Source organism: Aythya fuligula, chromosome 1 (assembly GCF_009819795.1).
Source record: "Aythya fuligula isolate bAytFul2 chromosome 1, bAytFul2.pri, whole genome shotgun sequence".
NCBI lineage: Eukaryota > Metazoa > Chordata > Aves > Anseriformes > Anatidae > Aythya > Aythya fuligula.
In genome coordinates, this window is record NC_045559.1 from 26,212,192 (window position 1) to 26,234,929 (window position 22,738).

Sequence of the window (22,738 nt, forward strand, 5' to 3'; positions counted from 1 at the left end):
TCTGTCATTCGGGTCATTTTGATGATTACCTTGTTCTTCAATAATTTCATGTTTCCATTTACAAAAACTTACTGAGTCAATAAATAGGTTTATAATGACACCTCCATAATTAATAGAAGTCAGATCAAAGACAACAAAACAGTGCCTCACCGTCTGCCCTGAACTTATTGTAAAGGAAATGTTTTCCAGGACAGCAGCTCCTCCTTCAATGTATCTGGCCGTAAGGTCCGTCACAGTCATTTGGCCCCCGGATGGCCAGTTCTTCTCATCCTTTGCATGCCTGTTTTCAATTATAAGGGCATCTGAAAACTGATTATTCTTCTGTGGCTTAATGTTTTTCATCTCTTCTGTTGGCATGTCAATAAATTTAAATATCCGGCTGACAGACCGCATCTAGGAATCAAAACAAACAGTATTCTAATCATATTTAGTTATCAAGCAAAACAAAATAAAATTATTCCTAATTCCTAGCCAGAACAGTGAGTCTCTTTTCTGTATAAGATATACTGTGATATAATTTTAAAAGGTAGGCTACTTCACTTATAGAGCTCTAGATTCTCTTTCTCTTGTACTCTCAACACTGGCCAAGCATGTGATTCTGCTTGCTTTATTTTAAAATGGGCACAATAGTTGTTGTTGTTGTTTTTCTTTATAATGTATTGTGAAAACTGTAGATGAACTGTATATATGAAAGCAAACTATTAACATGAAAGAAATCCTGGAGTCTTCATCCTATAGGGCGTTGCCCTACCTGAAAACTGAATTTCTTTGAATAATGATTAGTCTTCAAAGATCAGCAGAATACATGGAATTTGAAAGCTGCAAAGCTTTATGATCAAGTAAAGAGTATGGTCATCAGACATTATCATCTGAATATTTATGAGAGATTATCTACAGATTTTTAGAAAAAGAAATAGAAGGAAGTTCCATCGTAATTATTTTTACATATGTAATTGTGCATATTATGTGAAGTTATCAAGTCATGGACTTCAGACAGAAATTGCTATCTGCTTATAGCTGTCTTGGTGAATTTTCAAAGTGCAGGACTAGAAGTAATCCTCTATACCTCATACATAACCTTTTATAAACAGGTCAAGTAAATAGATAGTTAGTTCATCTCCTTCACTATAACTTCACTGCTCAGGTCATCATAAAACATACTTTCAGGGCAGGTTTGTTCTTGGGCATTTTAAAATTTTAAATTCTAAGCAGTTCTTTTTTCCTAGCTGCTTTCCCCACCTATTTGTGGGGGACCATCTTAGATCGAGTCACCCTTTATTCTCCAGGACTAAAGAAAATCCAAGTTTAAGCCTCTTTCTTAGCATATGTTCTCTTTCTCCAGACATCCCAGTTCAAATTAATCTTTCCTGGCTGATCAGAACATATACAACATTTTGGATGATGTTTACAGGGACGTGGTACAAATGCATTGTTACTTTCCTACCTATATTTACCATATTAACTCTATTAACACATATTCTTTACTTCACAATCACATTTTATAGTCATCCTTTGATCAAGCAGTGGTCAGCCAAGCTTTCCTCCACCTCAGGCATTTCTAACCGAAGAGATTCTTACTTACAAGAGAGGTTATTCTTAGCAGTCTCTAAGTTAAGCCTTTGCACTTTGTTTACTGAAATCTGTTTCATATTTGTCATCTGAGGTCACCTAATACCTTTTAACTCTCAGTGTTCTTTGTGCTGATGCTGCCCTTCAGCTTTGTGCCTTTGGCAGATTTCTTCAACACATTTTTTTTTCCTTTGTTGAGAGCATTAGAAAAAAAAAGATTAAAACTAGCTCAGTCACAAACCTAATCTTTGTTGAGTAGCCTGTCTACAGCTTAATACTTACAGCTTAATGCCTTTTCCTTTCTATCCAATTCATTAACTAGTTTACAGTTTTGTAATAATCCTGATCTCCCTTCATTTATATAATTTCTGAAACACAGCTAGAGCCAGTGCTTTCCAGAAGACAGATCAGATCAGATCTACTGCATTACTTTTGTCTGGAAAATAAATCATCAAACACAGTTATCAGGTTAGTCTGACACAACCTAATTTCAGCAAACTTGAGTTTATTCCCTCTGTAAGCACTGCATCTTTGCTTACTTCTTCAAACTAGTTTCTGAAGATTCTGCCATCAGACTAACAATCTGCTGGTGGCATCAGTGACTTCTAATCTCTCCTTTTTAACTGAAAGTAATGTTTGTTATCATGTGCCACCACTGCCAGACTGGTGAGTTCATCTAAAGCAGCAGTTACCAGATCTCCAGCTTCTCAGACAGTTCTATCTGAACTCTGCGATGAACTCTGAACTGGGTCCAGTCCCACCCAGTATGAGTGCATTGGTCTGCCTTATTCCAGCCCAGTTTTACAGGTTAAACTGAAATGCCCAACTGCAGAACCCAATCACATTCAGTTAAAGACTCCACTTTTAGATGGACCAACTCAGTGGTGGTGTATGTAACTCTCCACTGACTGTACAGGAAATTTAGGGAGACCAGGATTATACCTTAGGTGTTTATTTGCATTATGTATCTACAGCTAGACTTTTGTTTGTTTGTTTGTTTGTTTTTCATGTAATTTCCCGTTCAGAGATTATAAATCCCATTCCTACCTTCCACTCCACTTCCGACTCCCAATATTAAACACTGTCATTACTGAAAACTGAGACCAAGTATTTGTCTAAAGCTTGGGCCATTTGCAAATCTAACTCTGATTTTGTCAAGTTGTGCTTCTCTTTATGCTTGTTGATCTCCAATGCATAGCTTGTTTTCGTTCTGTGGAGACTCTCATTACTAATATGCTTCTGGAGAATGTTGTTAATACCAGTGGTTTTAGAGTCTCCATAATTTCCTGCTGCTATTCCCATGCTACACAGGAAACAAATTCCAACCCCTCACTTCAAGCAGACATGAGTTTCTTCTACAACCAGGTTCCTATGCACTTTAGTCCACCTGATTGAGTTAACTACAGTCTTTATTTTGCCAACATTTTACTTTTGAAAGCAAGAGTAAGCTATAAGACCGTATCAATTCTTATTGGTCATTAAGTCCAATTAAGTACAAGATAAGTAAGTAAATATATACACACATTGCTACTGCATCCAGGACTATTTGGGCCTTATTATTAGCATTTGTTCTCTAATCTGTACTCCCAGATCTCTCTCTTTAAAGACATTATGGAAATCTATTTTTACGTCTTTGACCTTATTTAAATGTTTTTGTATTCCCTCTGTAAACTCATTCTACTTGATGTATTATCATTCCTTCCTGCTCTTTGATCCAGATTGAAATATTGTTAGGTGGATTTTCAATTTGGAAGCAAATATAAATAATACCAGGAACTATTAGGAAAATTGCTTTCATTTCTCATCACCTTGAAATAAAACTGTGACAGAAGTTTTGAAAGGCATGCTAACATGCAAGCCTATCAATCACAATTTCCATCTCAACTAGTGTGCAAGATGGAAAGGCATGGTACTCATCATGTTAACATATGAATGGCATCTCATGTTGGTAATGAAAACAGAAGGACCTTGGACAAGACTGACAATTGTTTTCCTGTCTGACTGTGTTTAGTAAACCCCCTCAATGAACACCATGCATTTATTTTAGTTGCTTTTTTTTTTTTTTTCTTTTGTTTTTTTTTTTTTTTTTTTTTTTTTTTAACCTGAAATCTTATATTTTTAGAAATATCACAGCTTCACAAATACTGCGTATTCTTTCCTGGTTTTGTCAAGATCAATGAACTTCTGTAACTGCCCCAAAGATCCTACTACTAAATAGCTAAAATCTGCTAGGAAGACATCTGGCCAACGAGCCTTACCTTATAACAGAAAATTTAATCTCTGTTTCCAAGCTCCCCTGACAGATTTATCAATCACTTCACACGTGAGGATATTTTAGACAACTTAATACTTTAAATCAATTCAAAAAGATGCTTTCCCGATTCTGTAATTTGCATTATGATTTAGATCTGGGCAGAATTCAGCATAAATGTCAGCAACATTTTACAATGATATCCATTCTTCCTTTCACTGGCAGATATCTTCTGTCATTCATAATGACAGGTATAGTGTAGGTGACAGCAAGTTTCTTATCCATTATTCCCATCAGCAATTTACCTGCTATATTCACATTCTCCAACTAATGCTTTAGAATAAAGGAGTATATTTACTACTTTCAGCTAAAAATGTCTAGTTCACAATACACTATTTTAAGCCTTGCCTAATTGTATTTTACTGAAATTTTAATAACATTACAAATTCTTTAATTTACTTTCTCATTAATATCACTTAAACTCTTAACGTTGGATGAGAATTCATAATATAATTATGTAACCTGTGTTTCCAGATTGTGGAAGAAGTAATTCTTTTACAAGTAACTTAATACTATTCATTTCATAAGGCCCTATATTCTTCTGCTAGAAAGAGCAGTTACTTTCTCCAAACTGGATAGGCACTGTGTTTAACAGCAGTGCTGCACACACCAGCCCCTCAAAAACAGGCCACCCACAACATGCAGCGTGCATCTGAGAAACGCTATGAGGGATTGGTCCAATGGCTCAAGTTGTGAAAAACAAACAAACAAACAAAAAATGTGCAGTTAGTCATTGTGAAAACTGGGTCAGTACAGGCAGACCATATGTTATTACCAAGGTTTCTTATATTTTGCTGTTATGTTTTGGCTGCACTTACAGGTCATATAATCCTCTTCCAAACTGCAAAATTGAAATACTTAGTACAAACTTCTAATGATATTTTTATTCTTTCACGTATTGCTTTTCAGACAGAAAAGAAAACGTTCTCACAGATTCTTGTTGATTCTGTGCCCTTCATTTTGAGAGCTGTCACTATGATGCAGATTATACAGTCAAGTCAATTTTACAATTTCTAAAGTTTTACTAGACTAACAGTGTTCTCAGGTTTTCTGATGACCATAGCAAAATGTATATAGAGATCATTTCCTAGTTAAAAATTACCAGTTAAACAGGTTCAAAGAGAAATAGCATGGAAAAACAAAAGCATGAAAACCAGCTGTAAAAGCAACATTATTTTTCCTAATTTTTTCTTTGGTTCCCTTCTCTACCATGCACTATAATTCTTCAGCATCAGTGATGTACAGGATGGGGCACTATGAAGTTTAGCAAGAGTGTTTTTAATATCTATTTTGGGGATTCTTTTTATATCTCCTTACATGAGTAATCTTGGCAACAGTGAAAGCATGGCAACTTCTTGTTCCCTGATAAAAGGAATTGTCCTTCCCAGTTTTAGTGCTGCTCCTGCAGGATACACATCAGTGAAGGAGGAGGCTATAAAGCATTAACATTCCACTGGGACTAGCCAATGCTTATCTGTGAAGGCATCTGTTAATGAAAAAGTTGTTTTTTATTTCCTTACAGAGAAAAAAAATATATATATTTTTTTTATATATATATAAAACGTATGTAATGAGACTGCCTGGTGGGATTTAAAAAAAAAAAAAAAAAAGAAGACCAGCTAAAGAGGTTTTAGTAGAAATGATCAAAGTGAGGAGATAAATCTAGCCTAACTGTTAGCTTTAAATGAAACAATGGATAGTTGTCAGAGTGACCAACATATGTTTAAAAAAAAAAAAAAAAAGGAGAAAATGAGTAGATAAAGTATCAGGAGTTGAGAGAACAAAATGCCAAAACCATTACGGGGTATTAAAAGACAATAGGGATTTTTCAGCTAGAACCAAATAAGATTTAACAGAAATCACTTCAAAGAAGAGTATATCTGTGCATGTAAAACAAAAATCCAGAAACTAGAAACTCAGATTGCTTGAAAATGTATGCCAGCATCACAGAAAGCTGTAGAAGGAGACTGCATGGAATTAAGTCAAATTTGCCACATACCAATCTCTTTGACCAGTATTTCTTCTAGTACATTTTTTCCTTCTTCACATGATCCTGTTTACCTATTCTCCTACCTTCCTGTCCTTTTGTCTGCACTTATTTCTCTAGTGTCCCATATCTTGCATATTTTGTAAAAAATAATCAGCATAAGGTTAATGTTATGTACTAATTGCAGCAGCTGTGTCATCAGCAATGGGCTTCAATCACTTGCAGAAAATACCAGCTTATCTGACAACCAAAGACACCACCTACAACTGTGAGTACTCAGGCACACTTGTGTGCCGGCTGGTAAGCATGGATGTCACAGCTCAAAGAAGGGCAGGAGTAACGTCATCGAGAACAGTGTGTGCATATGTGTTACTGGAGACATGGAGATGCATCAATTCTTACTGGTCTGGTACTGTGGGGAGCTTTGGAGTACCCCCTGGGAGAACTATAACCAAAACAGAGCACTACACCAGGCACACATGTAGGGCTTTGCAGGCCATCTTTAACCAAATGACTGTAAAAGACTTTAAAGGGAGGGGAGGGGGGGAGAAGTTTGAAATGTAGACAATACAAAGTATAGAAAATAATAAAACTGCATCACCCAGTGAGGCAGTATTAGCTCAAAACCATGAAGCTGTTCTTATTTCTTCATGCACAAAAGCAGCTTTTGAATGTCAGGAAAAACAGGAATATCTATGAGCCTAGCACATGAGATACTTAAACACCCATGCGATGGGGATGGGCAGCCATCCACTGACAAAACAAGTCCAGACCATCTGTCTATAAACTAAGGCAACTTAGGAGACTGTCATTAATAGAACTTGTCATTAATAGAAACCGGTGCTCCAGTACTCCGGTTTGTCTTAATATAGAGAAAAGAATTCACAAACACCTAAGGCAAATTGCAACTTTGGAAAGGGAATGAAGTTACTTCTTTATTGCTACTAATGGATGATACATCAGTGTATTTTAGAAAGGAGATGTTCTTCTTTATTAAAACACTAATGTGTCCATCACCCTCTGAATCCCACAGTAAGATTTTCAGTTGCTCTTTTGTGAAATGTCATCTGTTTGCATTAAGCAGTATAATAGCTAAATATGATTCTCATACAGATTGTTGTATTTCAAATGATAACGTTACGCCTTATAGGGCTAAAATACTATGCAAGAGAGCTGTCTGAATGTTGCTGTCACCATCATGCTTTACCAATGGCATGTTTTGCTTTGTATTGGTCACAGAGCTGCAGTTCAGCTGCTCTTGCAGTTATGTCAAGAAAGCTCTTGCACGAATTGCTTGCCCTTCAAGACAGGCTATTCTAACAACTCAAGGAAGAATCATCATAAAACAATTGGTGGATAGGGAAAAAATGTGTCCCTGAATGGAAGTCAGCTTTCTGGACTATCACTAATCATACACATAAACAAGAGATTAGATGTTGTAAGTGGTTAATTCCCAGTTTTAGGGCTCTTAAGGATTTCCTTCAGGATGAGGGTAGTTGAATTACTTATTTAAAAAAAAACGCTGAACTGGCAAATATTCCCTCACTGTCACCGTCTGCCCCATTTCTTTTTTAAATAACTCATTTCAGCTAATCAGGATCTAATGGTCTCCAAGATCTCCTGTAAAAGTTGTTTGTTTCCCAGTGCCAAAATAGTTGACTTGAGAAGCTAATTTAGGATTCAGAGGGGGTATGACTGGATGTGGGAGATTTTTTTTTTCTCAGAATTTTTTAACAGATGTAATTACAGTTTATGTGACTTCTGAATTTTGTTGGAAGAATTCTTCTGTCCAAAATGAACCCTAGAATGCCTGAAGTGTAATTATTAAACTTAAAAATAAAATATGAAACTTTCATACATTTAAGCTCATGTATGATGAAAACTGTAGGAATAAATATATTCTTTTATGAGTTTCCTGTCTGCCTCTCACATCTCAACAAATAAATGATGATGAGTTGACCATGTGAAATATTCTGCCTTAAACCCTAAAGTCAGTCCTAACTAATGAACTAACTACACAAATTAAAGAGATAATCAAGAACAACTCCAAAGCCTTATTTTATAGGTTATTTTAAATGAAACCAGAAAAAGACCATAAAGTAAGTCTAGGAAAAATGCCTATCACTATTAATTTTGCATGAAAGGAGCTCAAACACATTCATTATGATCTGCTGTGCAAAGTCCTTAAGTCAACCAAGTAAGGTTTGATTAGATATATAACCGTAACAAAACAACACCAAGTCTTTCCGAAGTTCTCCCATCACTGCTACATGTGCAATCTGAATCCTCAAATGCAAGTATTTGCTGTTCTCTCTTCTAGTCCAGGAATACTTCTGATCATAGAAAAACTTGGCGGGTGCTTTGCCAAAGCCAGTAGGTTTCTGCGAATGGTATAAGGAGAACTTCCCTGACAGGTTTGATTGGCATACAAGTCTGATAATAACTCAGTGAACATCCACAATCAATAAAATAAAGCAATTCCTCAACACAAACAGCACAACACAATTTATGCTTACCAAGCTATCCACATCTATGCTTGAGTTTACTGCCCACTGCAAGGTTCCCATGATGTTCATGGCTAAAGTAAGACTAATGCCAAGTGTGACTAGTCCCTCACCTGCAGAGAGAAAAATACATTCAATTTATATGCAAATAAAAAGCTAACAGAGATCAGGAAAATAATATGTATATACCAAATACAATATATAAGATACATATAACATCTTAAAATACATATTCAAATTCTCTCTTTTATTTTATGGAGAAAACATGGGTTTTTTGATAATACAAAAAGACTCACAGTTTAGTCATCAAACTCCTGAAAAAAAAAAATGGAGAAAAAAACTACTAGGTCTACAAAATAAAAAATGAAAAGGGGAGGTGCAATATTGTTTCCCTATGAATCTTAGAGGAATTAAAAGTCTCCTAGGTAACAAAAGTACTGTAGATGCACATTTTCATATAGAAAGTATGTGTTTTTTTCTTTTCTCTTCCAAGAGTCATAAGAGCTCCCAGTACAGTAAACAGAGGATAATATTTCATACACAATACAGTACTGGATGAAATGTGCACTTTTATATAATTCTTTCTCAACACTGAAATATGATCAAATTACATTTGGATGTTGTTAGAAAAAATAACCTCATTCACAAAATCAGCAACTCCTTGTTCATCAGTTTTCATTGTAGTTAAACTATATCCAGATCCTGAATAAAAATTTCCATGTAAAACTGGGAAGAAGGAGTATACTGCCTGAGAATAAAGATTAAAAACAAAACAAAACAAACAAACAAACAAAAAAACTTACAAAATAAAAGTATACTGAATTAAAACTTGTATTAAAATTTATTTGTAGCTAAACCTGCTGAGTTTTGAGTTTTTCCACAAAATTGAATTGTTCCAACATGTTGGGAATTTTCAGCTCCTACACTGCTTGCCATGACTAGCTACACCTGGCCCAGCCACAGACAGCATTTCAAATGCAAGCAAGATAATAAGGTATACAGCCATTCTCTTTTGTCTTATCTCATTTTGATGGATATTTTGAATGGAATTTGCAATACTTCACATCAGGAAAAAGGTCAGTGGGTGGGAATTAGAAAACTGAATGAGTACTTCTGCTATTGATGTGGTTTTAAGAGATCATTAAAACTTTCCATGTCTTACCCAGGCATTTGCAAAATGGGAGGAATATTAACCTTGATTTACTGAACAACGTCAAGCAATACAGATGATAATCACCATCCAAACTTTTTGGTACACTCATTTGGTTACATTAATGTGGTTTAGAAACCACAGGATTACTTTTATAACCATCAGAGTCAAGAAAAGAAAGTTCTGGCCCCTCAGATATTATTTGCAAACTAATCCTTTCTATGAGTCTTCTACAACAGCAGATTGCAGACAAGATTGTATAATTTCTATTTTAAGTAAATCATATTTTCAATTTTTTGACATAAATCAGTGAGTCCAATGTATGCTGGACTGTACAATGATTTATTTCCATCAGAAGAGTCTACAGCTGAGCTGTTGAGCAGAAGCAAGTTTTGCATTTCAGTATTCCAGTAAAGATAAAGTTACTGTACCTGTAGTTACGATAGAGATGAAAGCCACAGCACTGAAAAAGACAACAAAAATCATTTCTATCCTCATCTGGAACCAACGCAGCGTTGACAGGTAGAGGAACCAGTTTGCTGTGTGTAGGTTCAGAGCTTTGTGAAATAAGGTTTCAAAATACGGCTGCCTCCCAAAAGCTCTCAGCGTCCATAGTCCTTTTAAGCTTGTAACAAGATGTGTGAATATTGGACTCCGAGCTATAAAGTGTTTAAATAAGAAACATCATAAACACTCATAAGAAAATACCTTTGATATCACAAAAATACACAGCCCTGTGCTCTAACTCTCAGCAGTGTAACTACTATCATTGGTTTAATTTATGTTAAGTAATCCCAGCAACAACATCCTATACAACAACAGCATTTGTGGGAATGGGTTGAAGTTCCATTCAGTGTCTTGCCAGGAAGACACTTAAAGTGTCTTTTAATTCCTCATATTTGGCATGCTACTTGGGGTAACTCCTGGTCTGCTGTAAGATGTCACAAGGGAAAGAAGGCTCCTCCCCAGCCAAAATGAATTCCTACAGTTCTGCAAAGTCCATCAGGTGAAGGTTGTGGGTTTTTTTGTTGTTTGCTTAGCACAGCTAGAGTACTGTAATGCCCTGGATTCCACTCTACTGACATGGTGGTAACTTTAAGCAGATTTTGCACAATCTGTTTAAAGTGGTGAGACGATAGTGGATCTCTGTGAACATGAAAGTAATTTAAATTTATATCTGAGGACGTTCAGAGTTATGCATGAGTAAAAGTGAAGATGATCATCAGTGTTTAAGATTCACAAATTACTAACCGAGGGTCTGCCAGTTTGCTGTAAAGCCAGACCACAGTCCTGATCTGCAAACCCATACTTCAGAATCATTTCTTCCATTTTATGGGGTATATGAGACTTTATAGTAGGGGGAGAAAAAGAAATTTAGTCAAATAACTTATTCAGAAATAAGAATTATTTGCAGTCATGAAAGAAATATACAGACATTGTATTTTTTTCTTATAAAGAAAGAAACTCTTGGGGCACATAAAAAGCCTGACCACATTTTTTCACGTTAAGTTTACTATCAAAAATCTGTATGTCAGGACTTTATTTGTTTTCAGCTGCAGTGGTGATAAAGCCCAGCTTTAAATAGGTCTTCTCCATTGCTCTTTGGCAGCAGAGCACTCAGTATTGTCTGGATCAGTAGCAGCAGTGCTCCTAAGGAGATTTGTGTTCTGCTTGCAGGGACAATAGCATCTTACAAGAGAAAAGGCAAAGAAGAGGTGAAAGGGTGAATCACTTCTCAATTGATTTGTTGCAGATTTAGGAGTCTACTAATTTTTCTGCTCATACCTTCAGATTCCAGTTGTTTCAGCTGCTGAGAAGTGTGGATGAAGTATGCCCTTAACACAATAAAGGTTGCTATCACAGGCACTGATGCCAGGAAAACGTAGGGTTGTAATATTGAGACTACTGTTATAGCGCCAATCACAATCAGTATTAACTGTAGAATGAAAGAAAAATACTATTGATATAGTAAACTTGTCATTTGATAGACTAGAGATTGATGATGAATCTCCTTCCCATGGCAACTATGTATTGTTTTGAGAACCATAAAATGCTAACCTACGTATGACTTGCAGCTGAGAACAAGCCTCTGTGAAAAGATCATGAATAACTGAGACCAGATCTATGACATTGAGGAATGACTGTCATCTTTTCTAACAGACAGAAGAAATGTTTTCTGTAGTACAGCAAGTAATGCAAACTTCTAAATTATGAAGCCACTCTTACACACAAAACAAAACAAACAACAACAATAACAACAACTCTGTACTCACTCTCCAGTTAAAATTCTAAGAATGATATTTGCTGTATCTGCAGCCACCTCCCAAGCCTACTGAAGCTGTCTTTCCTAGGCTATGTGTGCTAGATTGTCAGAAACTGAGACTCAGTCTCCTGCAGATTCTGGGGCAATCAGTTTTTCCAAGGGTCAGGAAAAATGGGAAATAGTACATCGGCACCTGTCCCAGGGACTGTAACCTACATATGAAACTAGTGATTATAGTCATTCTGATCAGAAGACAGGAGATAAGTCATAAGAGAACTTGTGGTATGAAAAATTACATAGGAGAGAAAACAAACAAACAAACATGTATTAAGGAGATAGAAGACAAACAGAAAAAAAAAAAATCATTCCAGAGTTAAGTTATTTAACCCACCAGAAAGTATTACCATTCTCCTAAGACCTCATCCTCAGTAGCTCTAGAGAGATTTAGCTAAATCAGGTCTTGATCTTTACTCTGGAAGCACCTTAAGCACTAGGACTGTTTCTGTCTTGTACTTGAATTGGTGAAAAACAGATACATCCATGTATGCAGAATAGCAAAGGTCTGCTTTATATAGGAGCATTACCTTTCACACTAAACAACTACTTCTGTCTGCAAGCTTATCATCTGAAAACAACTGCAAATGGACAATTTTGACAAAGATGAATATCACATTGAAACATCACTCTAACTGACCAGCTCACAGAACCACAGCAAGGCTGAGGTTGGCAGGGACCCCTGGAGGCCACCTGCCCCAACCCCTGCTCAAGCAGAGACACCCAGAGCTGGCTGCCCAGGACCATGTCCAGGGGGGTTTTGAAGATGTCCAAGAATGGCAGCCTGTGCTGGCAGCTCAGTCACTCCCACAGCACAGCAGTGCTTCCTGATGTTCAGAGGGAACCCCCGGTGTGCAAGTTTGTGCCCATTGCCTCAGCAAAGAAAAAGATGGAGAGGAAAGCTAATCTCACATTAAGAAGAAAATTGCAGTTTTTGGTTTTGCTGTTACATCTACATGATTTCAAGGCAATATTTTTAGTATTCCAAGTTTGATGCCTTTCACAGACAAGCTACTGTTCACTGTTATGAATGTTTCAAAATTCCTACCTTCTCTTTTCATCAGAAATATAATCAATACAATCATAGCACTGATCATTCATGAAAAATAAAATAAAATAAAATAAAATAAAATAAAATAAAATAAAATAAAATAAAATAAAATAAAATAAAATAAAATAAAATAAAATAAAATAAAATTTAGCAGATGAAGCAGTTACAGATTTCTTTCATTACTTTCCCATTTCTCTTAGAAGAATGCTGGCACACATTAGTAGCACATGCACAGGCTGTATAGCTCTGTTCTGTAACAACACAAGAATGGATTTATGTTACTCACTATTTCAAACCGCAGAATTTAGTACCTCTTGTATCCTAAATTATTAAGAAGAGAATGACTTATTCAAATGATATCAGCCAAATTATACAGCTCTCAGGTTACTTGAGATCTGACAGTCACACAGTGGCTCTTTTAGTTCCCCTTTCCATCATTTACCCAAGTTTTGCAAAGACCACCATGATGCCATATAGTTATCACTACCAGCCCAACAGTTATTTTATGAAAAATGAATATGAAAATTTGAATATGAAAATTAGTGCTTTTATAGATAAGTATGAAGTCAAACAAAAGTTGCTATTTGCTGTAAAACACAGCAGTAACAAATTAAAATAAAATAAAATAAAATAAAATAAAATAAAATAAAATAAAATAAAATAAAATAAAATAAAATAAAATAAAATAAAATAAAATAAAATAAAATAAAATAAAATAAAATAAAAACAAGCTGGCTGCATCATTAGTATATACCCAGGGAACGCCAGCAGAGAGTTAATGTGGACCAATTAAGAACCACAGTGCAGCGCTGCAGCAACCCTGGAGATTGAGCTTTCAGGACTGGGATAGAGGCCAGACCAGGAGACACATTCCAGTGCTTCCTCTGTGTCATCATTTTGGAAAACACAGCTGGTGGTAGAGACAGCAATTCAGCCAGCATTCAGAGTGGCAAAGACAGCAGCAGTCAAACTGGTTAACCAAAGGTGGTTTATTAATTTAGGGGAAACACAGTCAAGACCATAGCTATAAATGCCCAATGAGTTCACTGTAATTTTCTGTGTGAGTCTCAAAACTTATTTTATATATTATATATATATGAAATATATATATTATATGATATATATATATGTATATATATAAACCCTAGGGAAAACCAATGTATACTAGCAGCACCTTATATGAAGGACTTCCAAAAAAATTATCACCCCCTTGTAAGACCCCTCCTGTCTTCTACGTACACTGGTAGAAGACAGATAGATGTTTAAGCTGGTTGCAATGCTACTGCAGTCATTAGCTGGCTATAATTCATACTCAAGATATATGGAAGCAGGCCAGATAGCTGTCAGAGAAAACATCACACATGCTCCCTCTTGCAGTTGATGTAAAATTTACTAGGTTTTCTTCCTTTTTGCATAACTGGGTGTATCTCAGTGACTGAAGAGAAATCCTGGGGCCTCATTTATCCTGGATGAAGAACCATGCTTTGTTAAAGGAGGATATGTCTAATGCTCACAGAAGTCCTAAGAAAAAAATGCATCATGACATCCATTGCTGTAACAAAGAAGGAGGCAGTGTCCCTAAACATGAGAGTCACGTGAGTCATCTCATTCTCATAGAAGAGGGAATGAGAATCAACTCTAAAGTTTTGTGCCAAATTCTTGGGAAAAGCTCTGAAGTCATTTGCATATCCTAATGACAAACGTAAGCAACCATAAACTGAAGGCTAGTGCAAGTTTCCATCTCCTTCAGACTTGGATTTGGTCATCCCAATAGACTTAGAAATCTTTTTTTTTTCTGTAGATCTCTGCACCTGGGAAGGAATAACCACAAGCCACAGTACAGGTCAGAGACTGACTTTTCATGGAAGGTTCTGTGGGTCCTGCTGGCCATGAGCCAGTAAACACATCCCTGCAGCAGAGAAGGCCACGTTGCCTGAAAGTCAAGGAAAGTGATCTCCCCCTTCTCCTCAGCACTGGTGAGACAGTAACTGGAGTGGGCTCTCCAGTATGAGACATATAGACATACTGGATTGAGTCCAGTGAAAGATCATGAAGATGATAGAGGACTGGAACATCTCACATATGAGGACAGACTGAGAGACCTGGGATTGTTTAATTTTATGTAGGAAAGGCTCAGAGGGATTTTATTAGTTTGTATAAATACCTAATGGTATTTAATCTCTAATTATAGAAAATATCTTATAAATATATTTAGAATTTATATTTATTTAAATGTCGTCAGGTATTTGGAGTAAAGCAGAGAAGACAGAGCCACACTTTCCTCAGTGCCACTCATTGAAATGACAAGAGGCAATGGGCACAAGTCAAAATTTACAAAATTCGACTTAAACGTAAGAAAAACTTTTTTACCACGGGATGGTCAAACACTGGAACAAGTCACTCAGATAAGCTGAGGAGTCTCCACCCTTGGCAATATCCAAAATTCAGTATGGCTGCAGTTGGCCCTGCTTCGAGCAGAAAGATTGGAGAGGTCCCAGGTCCTAGGTCCATAGGTTCCCTCCAACATCAACCATTCTGTGATTCAGTGATAATCATCATATCAAGAGAAAGTCGTACATGTAACTTCTCTGTATCTTTCAGATTAATCTGACCTTTATTGCAGTGTTCCTGGAAGTCAGAAGCTGCCAAACAAGTCTGAATATACAAGTCTGAATTCTAACAGAAATATTTTATGAGGGGATGACAAATCAAAAGTGCTCAAGACAGTGGGTAGGTTCAATGATCTTCTCTAGAAGAACGTGGGAAAACAAGGTGGCTTGTGGTGCATATCCAAGAACCTCTGCAGCTGAGACTTAGGAGACAGAGGTGAGATCTTAAGACTATAGGTTAGCTTCTGAAAGGCACCAGAAAGGAAAAGCCAAATCTAGTGGTTTTCCTTATCATTGAAACCTGAAAAACTAGTCAGGGTTTGACACAGAGACAGACTAACAAAAATAAGCTTCAAATATCTCCTCCATGGCACATCCAAAACATCAGAAACAAAAAAGCCACAGCAGAAAAGACAGCAGTGAATCCTGATCACACTGAACATCAATGACTCAGAGAGTGGCTCAATGTCCATGTATACTGACTCAGCAAAGCTCCATGACTTCAGGAGGGCACAAAGTAGTGCTGTAATTTTCTTGAACCTCTTAAGGTGGAGCTGCACTGTCCTCTCTAAAGTCATAAGACAAATTTATCAATTACTGACGAAGATATAGAGAAAAGGGACTTGGTTTTGAACTGATCATCATGTTGGTAAGGACTGTAAATCAGCAAACTCATAGATGGAGACAAGCAGACTGCAGCACAGTGTTTGTGATAAATGAATCTGACTTGCATGTTTCCTACATAAATGGAGAGAAGAACAGGAGTACCATGGATGCATTTCCTTTTATTTTTTAAATGTTCCAGGAACATGTTCTATTTAAGAAAAGAATGGTGTTGTAGCATTAGCGCTACTGAGGGGGATCTTCAGCAGGGCTACTGAGGATCTATATAGGGCCACAGAGTCTCAGAACAGGCAGTATTGGGAGCAAACAAAGGTGGCCTCCTTGGAAAGCATAGGAATTGTCTCTCTCTGTATTTCATCAGTATTCTCTTCAGAGTGAATGATTTGAAAGGTCATTCAAAACTCATTGAGATTCTATAATGCATGGAGGTTCCCAGGAGTTATGCTGGAAACAAGTGTTTCCATAAAAAAAAAAAAAAAAAAAAAAGAAACACCACTCTGAAAGTCTGCAGTTCTACAACTCTTAAGACATACAATTTTTCCAAAGAATTCCTCCTCCTAAAGCTCTCTTTCATCACACACAGCTAGCCTCGCAGACTTGGCTTGAATCACAGAGAAAAAGGAAGAAGGAAAAAGGGGAAAAAAAAATAGTGAAAAAGGAAAAAAATGAAAATGGTAAAAAAGGAAAAAAAAAAAAAAAAGAAAAAAGGAAAGAAAAGAGGGGAAAAAGGAGAAAGAAAAAAAGAGAGAGAGAGAGAGAAAAGAGAAAAGAACAATGAAACAAAGAAGAAAGGGAAAAGGAAAATCAGAACTGCCCAACTAAGAGTTGAAAACATATTACCATGGGTGAAACTTCCAAATAAAGCAGGCCAGAAAGAGTTTCACAGAAGATAAGAGAACAGAAAAAAATGAAAATACATTAAAACAAAACAACAAGTAAATTAATTTTGATGCTACCTAACTGGGAACAGAAGAGACTAGAAGGGTAATATCATGAAAATGACTGGATGCGATCAAAGGAATTGCATTTTTAATGCAATATTAATCTTGAATAAAGATAACTGAAAGAAATCAAAGAATGCCCTTTACATCTTCGGAGCTGAATGTGGACAGCAGCAGGAGTACTTGTACTGAATAGAACTGCAAGGCGAAAATGTTTCTGAGCCTGAGTACTTATAAATGGCTTGCACAAACAGTGGAGGTAGACAATGAGCAAGAACTCAAAAAAAAAAGAAGCAATGAAGTTGACTAACAAGGTAAGCAGCTATGTAAACAGAAATGCAGACTGAAAGAAAGAGAATGGTGGGATTTAATTCTGGTTGTCAGTTCTTATTAACATGATTAAATGATATATCACATCATTATTAAAATAATAATTTTTCTTTTCCATGATTTATAACTGAAACTTTACAGTACTATAAGAGCAAAATCTAGAACTTTTGTTCTACAAACCTGAATGAGGTCAAATACTGTAAGTGGAAGTAAATCATCCAGTATTGCCGTATCTTTTGAGAATCTGTTAAGTATGCTACCTATGAATTAAGAAAAAATAAAAGTAAAGAAATAGTTAAAATGTTTTAACACTACTTAATAATCCAACATTTATTACTTTAACCAAAAAAAAAAAAAAAAAAAAAAAAAGAAATTTTATTTTATGAATTTGTTCACCGTTAGCTTCTGAGTGGAATTATTGTGTTAATCACCAAATAACAGAATTAAGAATAAAAAGGGGAAAATGAAGAAGAAACCCTGTGTTACACTGCATTTACCAATGCTCCCTGTAATCTAGTATGCACCAGTAAGTGCATACTAGTATGGGAAAGGAATTTCACATACAGCAGCAGACGGAACTTGTTGCACCAGTTATATAATGAACTCTGTATCAACTCCAGAGCCAAATTTGAATATGAATACCATTATTCACACTAACTGATGTTTCATGCCATTTTAGTAGGACTGCTCACGAAATACAGCACTATTTATCATCCACATCTGACTCCTTGTCACTCACCACATAGCTGACTATATCTTTTCTATCACAGTTTTAGACAAAGGCTATTCATTAGAACCTCTTCTGGTTTTATTGTCTAAGAGCTTTAACAGTTCATTTTCTCCTTATATGCCAACTTAGGTGGTGATATTTCAGAATGAGAACTGACAACTGGAATATGCCATACATAAAGTGCAACCAAGGCTCATTAGAAGATTCAGAAATTACTTTACGTAGCAAACTTTTACCATTCAGCTTGACTGGCAATATAAATGGAAAGCAACAGTATCCTTTAACAGAATAAAAACTGCTTAATTAAAATAAAACCCATATATGAGTCAATCAATTCCTATCCTAGTTACCTGCTTTCAAAGAGTTGAATGCTGACATAGGTACATGGAGAACTGCATGCACCATCTTCTGATGAAGAGTTTTAGACACTGTTATAAGCGTATGCACAAGGGGCAAGCCTCTGATGACTCCCATGGCCAGAAAGCTGTCTGCAACTCCCGCGTAAATATAAATCATGTAGTAGCTGCTAGTATTAGTGATGATCACAGCAACATTGTCACTGGTAGTGTTTTCTAGTTGTGTTGTATTTACTTCTGGAGCTGTGCTGTGCAATGGAAATAAGAAATAAATGTATTACCAGAAATTGCAAGTTTCTTTTATTTTCTCTAATAAACAGCAATGTTTTTAAACATTTGTTTAAAAAGTTTTTAAATTATGTTAATGATTAGCTTTATGCTTTTCCCATAATTTTTAATAATATCCTGTATAAAATATAAATCCTGATCTACCCCATGTGCCAATAAGGCAAAGTTACTGTGTGTGTGTTCAGGTGCCAAGTTAATATATGCCATATTCTTCTCCTCAGACATCCTTGGTGATGCTGATGCATTTGTAATAATTTCTAAAATTGGTTGTTGTTATGCAATCAAGTGTTTTTACAATGATAAACATTAAGCCATATGTCTGTAACTATGAATCCTCCAAGAGTTTTTTCCAAACCACTGTGAAAATATACTGACTCTAAATGTATTTATCAGGTGTTCTGTAAAATCAAATGTCTTAGTGACTTACTCTAAGCGGTAAAAATTTACCCTCAAAATCAGACCCCAATCACCATATGCTTCCTATGCTCAAACATACAGACAGTGATGCAGACTAAAATATGGATCAAAATCATTAACCCAGGAAAAGCCATGCTGTTGCTCAACATGTTTTAACCTTCATCTGCTTGACCCTGCAGCTTCTGGCAATTTTCATAATTGATGAAATTATATGAAAAGGGTCTTGTAGAAACCGTTCACTTCAAATATTCCTAAGCAAATATCTCATACTGCACCACTGAAAGACAGTGATGAACCACAACATATTCAGGAATGTCAAGTCCAGAAATCTCTAGAGTGAGCTGACTCAGGAATTGTTTTGTGTGCATTGTCATGCATCCAGTAAGAAGGCACATACCACTTAATTGTTAGCAGTTAACAAAGTGCCAGCATAAGATACCATCTACATAAGGTATTTTGATCACCCATTTATGAACCACTTTATTAAATATAAGCTAGTGCCTATACACATAGACCTCTGGCAGAATTTATTAATTATTTACAGTAAAAAGCAACATAAAGGACTCCCCATTCCCTCATTAAATGATCATAACTACTCACGTTTTAAAATAACATAACAGAACAAGAGAAGCAATCACCTGTAACAAGAGAAAACAGGGTCAATTTTTTGTCTTGTCGCATTATGTTCTCCTCACTTACCTTTTTTCACTAACATTACAATTGTTTGTAGAGAGAGGATTAGAAATGGATGGAAATCAAACTTCCCTAAAGCAAAAACCTTGTCAGATCTGCTCCTCCCTCCACAGAAACCACTTAGTGCATCCCACCAGCAAAGTTACGTTAGGCTTTTATTACAATCTGGCTCTCAAGTGCCTAAATATTCCCTTATTGTTTTTTACCATACTATTAACAAAGGCTTGCTAATGCATTCCTAATGACAAAGAACATTCAGTGTAAGCTTTAACATATCTTAAGTTTTAAAGACTGATGTTTCTTGATAGCCCCAAAAGAGCATGTCTCTTTCCCAATATCTTCAAAGGCAGCTATTCAAATATGAATGTCAAACCTTTAGCATTTCTACTCTTGCATTGCTGTTCTTGCCAGCTGATACCTAAATTTGATAAATCTATTTGTCTGATCTTGTTTCATTGCTAGTTTTACATAATTCTACACATAAACTCTTTTAATGTTGCTTTGTTTTGTTTTGTTTGTTTGTTTGTTTGTTTTATGTGTGTGCATATGGTGTTGTGTTTTTTTTTTTTGGGGGGGGGGGGTCTTTTTTTTTTTTTTTAATGTTGAATTCATCTCTTTATTGTGAGATGCTTGAGTACCCAACAGAAGTTTCTTTTATAACACATTTTCTTGTCTGTCCACCAAGCCAGTGAAGATCTTCATTTAGGCCACCATGTTTCAGTCTGGATCTTTTCCTCCCTATGATTTCTAAGAGTCTAAATGTAATTTCTAGGATCCCCTTACCATATATTTTATGGTGCTGGTACAGGAATATGTTATGATAATACCTCAGCACATAATAAACACCTTCAGCTTGGGAACTACTAACTTTTTCAGGTTTTATAGTAAATAACTAAATAGTATGACCACAATAGCCTAAATTTAAACATTGCTTTTACTTAAGCAATAGACACACTGTGGAGTTTAACTTAGATGCATACATTTTTTGTCATCAGATTTGTTCTTCAATTAGAAGATGAGGATTTTAAATTATTTTAAAAGGTTTTTGTCTAGTTTCAAAGCAAAAATCTGTAATTGATATTGGAAATTTGCACCAAATATAGAGACGTAAACCTGATGTATCTTAAAGTTAAAACTTCCTTTACCCCTGCAACTCACATTTAGCTTTGCTGTTGTAGCTTTATACTGCCATTTTCCGCTACTATTAAAATAAAGCTGATGTGATAAGAACAGCTACACTTCAAAATGCTCAATTTTGCTTTTGGAGATGGTTTAAAAATCTGGGATCTCAAACTAAACTCAACCTAGTAACTCATTTTGGAAAGCAATTCTCCAGGATTTATGTATGGGTTCTTTAACAGTTTTTTAGTGCTTATTGTTGTTAACCTCCCAGGGCTCTGCAAAGATATATTTTAATGGAAAATGGAAGATTAGATTACTCACATGTGGACAAGAGACCTGCTCAGGACAAGTCTAATTTTTTGGTACCAATCAGCAAGTTATTTGAGTTGGTGGGTCTGCTGTTACCATGTACTAATCGCTATCTCTGGTGAGCAATGCTAAACTAAACAGCAGAAAAATGATACAAAAAAATATCATTTTAACAGCAGTTGCCACAAAGTAATGCATACATGAGCTAATGTCTTGATGGTTTATCCCTTTATATTTCTATCACAAACAACATAATTTGAACAAACATAGTAAAATGACAGCAGGAGAAGATTTTCTTACCTCAAGTAAGAAGATAGCCACACACAAAATTAGTACAAAAATGAAGCTTTTGTGGGTGGTAATGTATCTGAAATAAGTATTCCATGTGGTAACAGTACCCATACTTTCAGCATCATCACTAAAGCATTCCTGCCAAAGAATTGATAAGATTGCAATTAGAATGATAATAGTATCCACATATGAGAAATACTGACACATGAATGCCATCATTCGTTCTGCTAACTCACAACTGCTGTCACTCCCTATGCTGACTGACTCCAAATAATTGAGCTGTAGCATTCAGGCTACAGGTAGAGAGAGTTGAGATTAATTAGCCTTGAGAAGAGAAGGCTCTAGGGATATCTTACAGTGGCCTTCCAGTACCTAGAGGGAGCCCTACAGGAAAGATGGGGAAGGATTCTTTCTCAGTGAGTGTAGTGACAGTAGAATGGGGTAGGTTTAGGTTAGATGTAAGGAAGAACTTTTTTACTATGAAGGTGCCAAGGCACTGAAACACCTGCTTAGAGAAGCTGTGGATGCCCTGGCCCTGGAGATGTTCAAGGCCAGGCTGGATGGGCCTTTGGGCAACCTGGTCTAGTGGGAGGTGTCCCTGCCAATAGGGGACATTTTGTCCCCTATAAACCATTTTGTGATTTTATGATTCAAATTGGATGACAATGACTAGAGAGGAAGGTACTGACTGGTTGAATCATCTTTGCTATAACAACACAGTTTGCAGATAATTTGAAATTTTCAGACAGCACTGAAAGGAACAACCAAGATTTGTCCAGCATTTCTAGAAGTCAAGTAATAGTTAATCAATAGCTATTTTCTTTCAATGTATTTTGAAATGTAGATTCTTAATGTGCTGTTAGAATACATTCATAAATAATTTCAGGTACTTCATCCTGTGGAGACCAATAAAGCAAAAGAAAAGATGGGCAGTGCTTCAGCAAATGATGAATTTACAGGATTTTTCTAGACTCTTTTCCATACAGGAAACTACTTCAGAAAAATTTCCTGTCGTGTGAAAATCAACTGTTGTTTTTTCTAAATAAACTGGGGGGCGGCGGGGGTAATTTTAGAAAGGAAAGTAGCTCATCATGTAAAATTGATAACTATAAGAAAAAGGAATATTCATCCAGTTACTG

The 22,738-nt window shown here is 36.0% G+C and overlaps 1 protein-coding gene across 1 annotated transcript in view; it reads right to left on the minus strand.

Moving 5' to 3' along the window:
* The window catches only part of CFTR (CF transmembrane conductance regulator), an 85,195-nt gene that overhangs the window by 15,203 nt on the left and 47,254 nt on the right, over nucleotides 1–22,738 (minus strand). Inside the window, exons 15-22 of the mRNA XM_032207621.1 lie at nucleotides 21,609–21,737; nucleotides 19,785–19,822; nucleotides 18,474–18,727; nucleotides 17,574–17,653; nucleotides 11,307–11,457; nucleotides 9,953–10,180; nucleotides 8,384–8,484; nucleotides 151–393 (exon numbers count right to left, since the gene is read on the minus strand). Coding sequence (XP_032063512.1) covers nucleotides 151–393; nucleotides 8,384–8,484; nucleotides 9,953–10,180; nucleotides 11,307–11,457; nucleotides 17,574–17,653; nucleotides 18,474–18,727; nucleotides 19,785–19,822; nucleotides 21,609–21,737 — 1,224 coding nt within the window. The remainder of the gene's footprint in view (nucleotides 1–150; nucleotides 394–8,383; nucleotides 8,485–9,952; nucleotides 10,181–11,306; nucleotides 11,458–17,573; nucleotides 17,654–18,473; nucleotides 18,728–19,784; nucleotides 19,823–21,608; nucleotides 21,738–22,738) is intronic.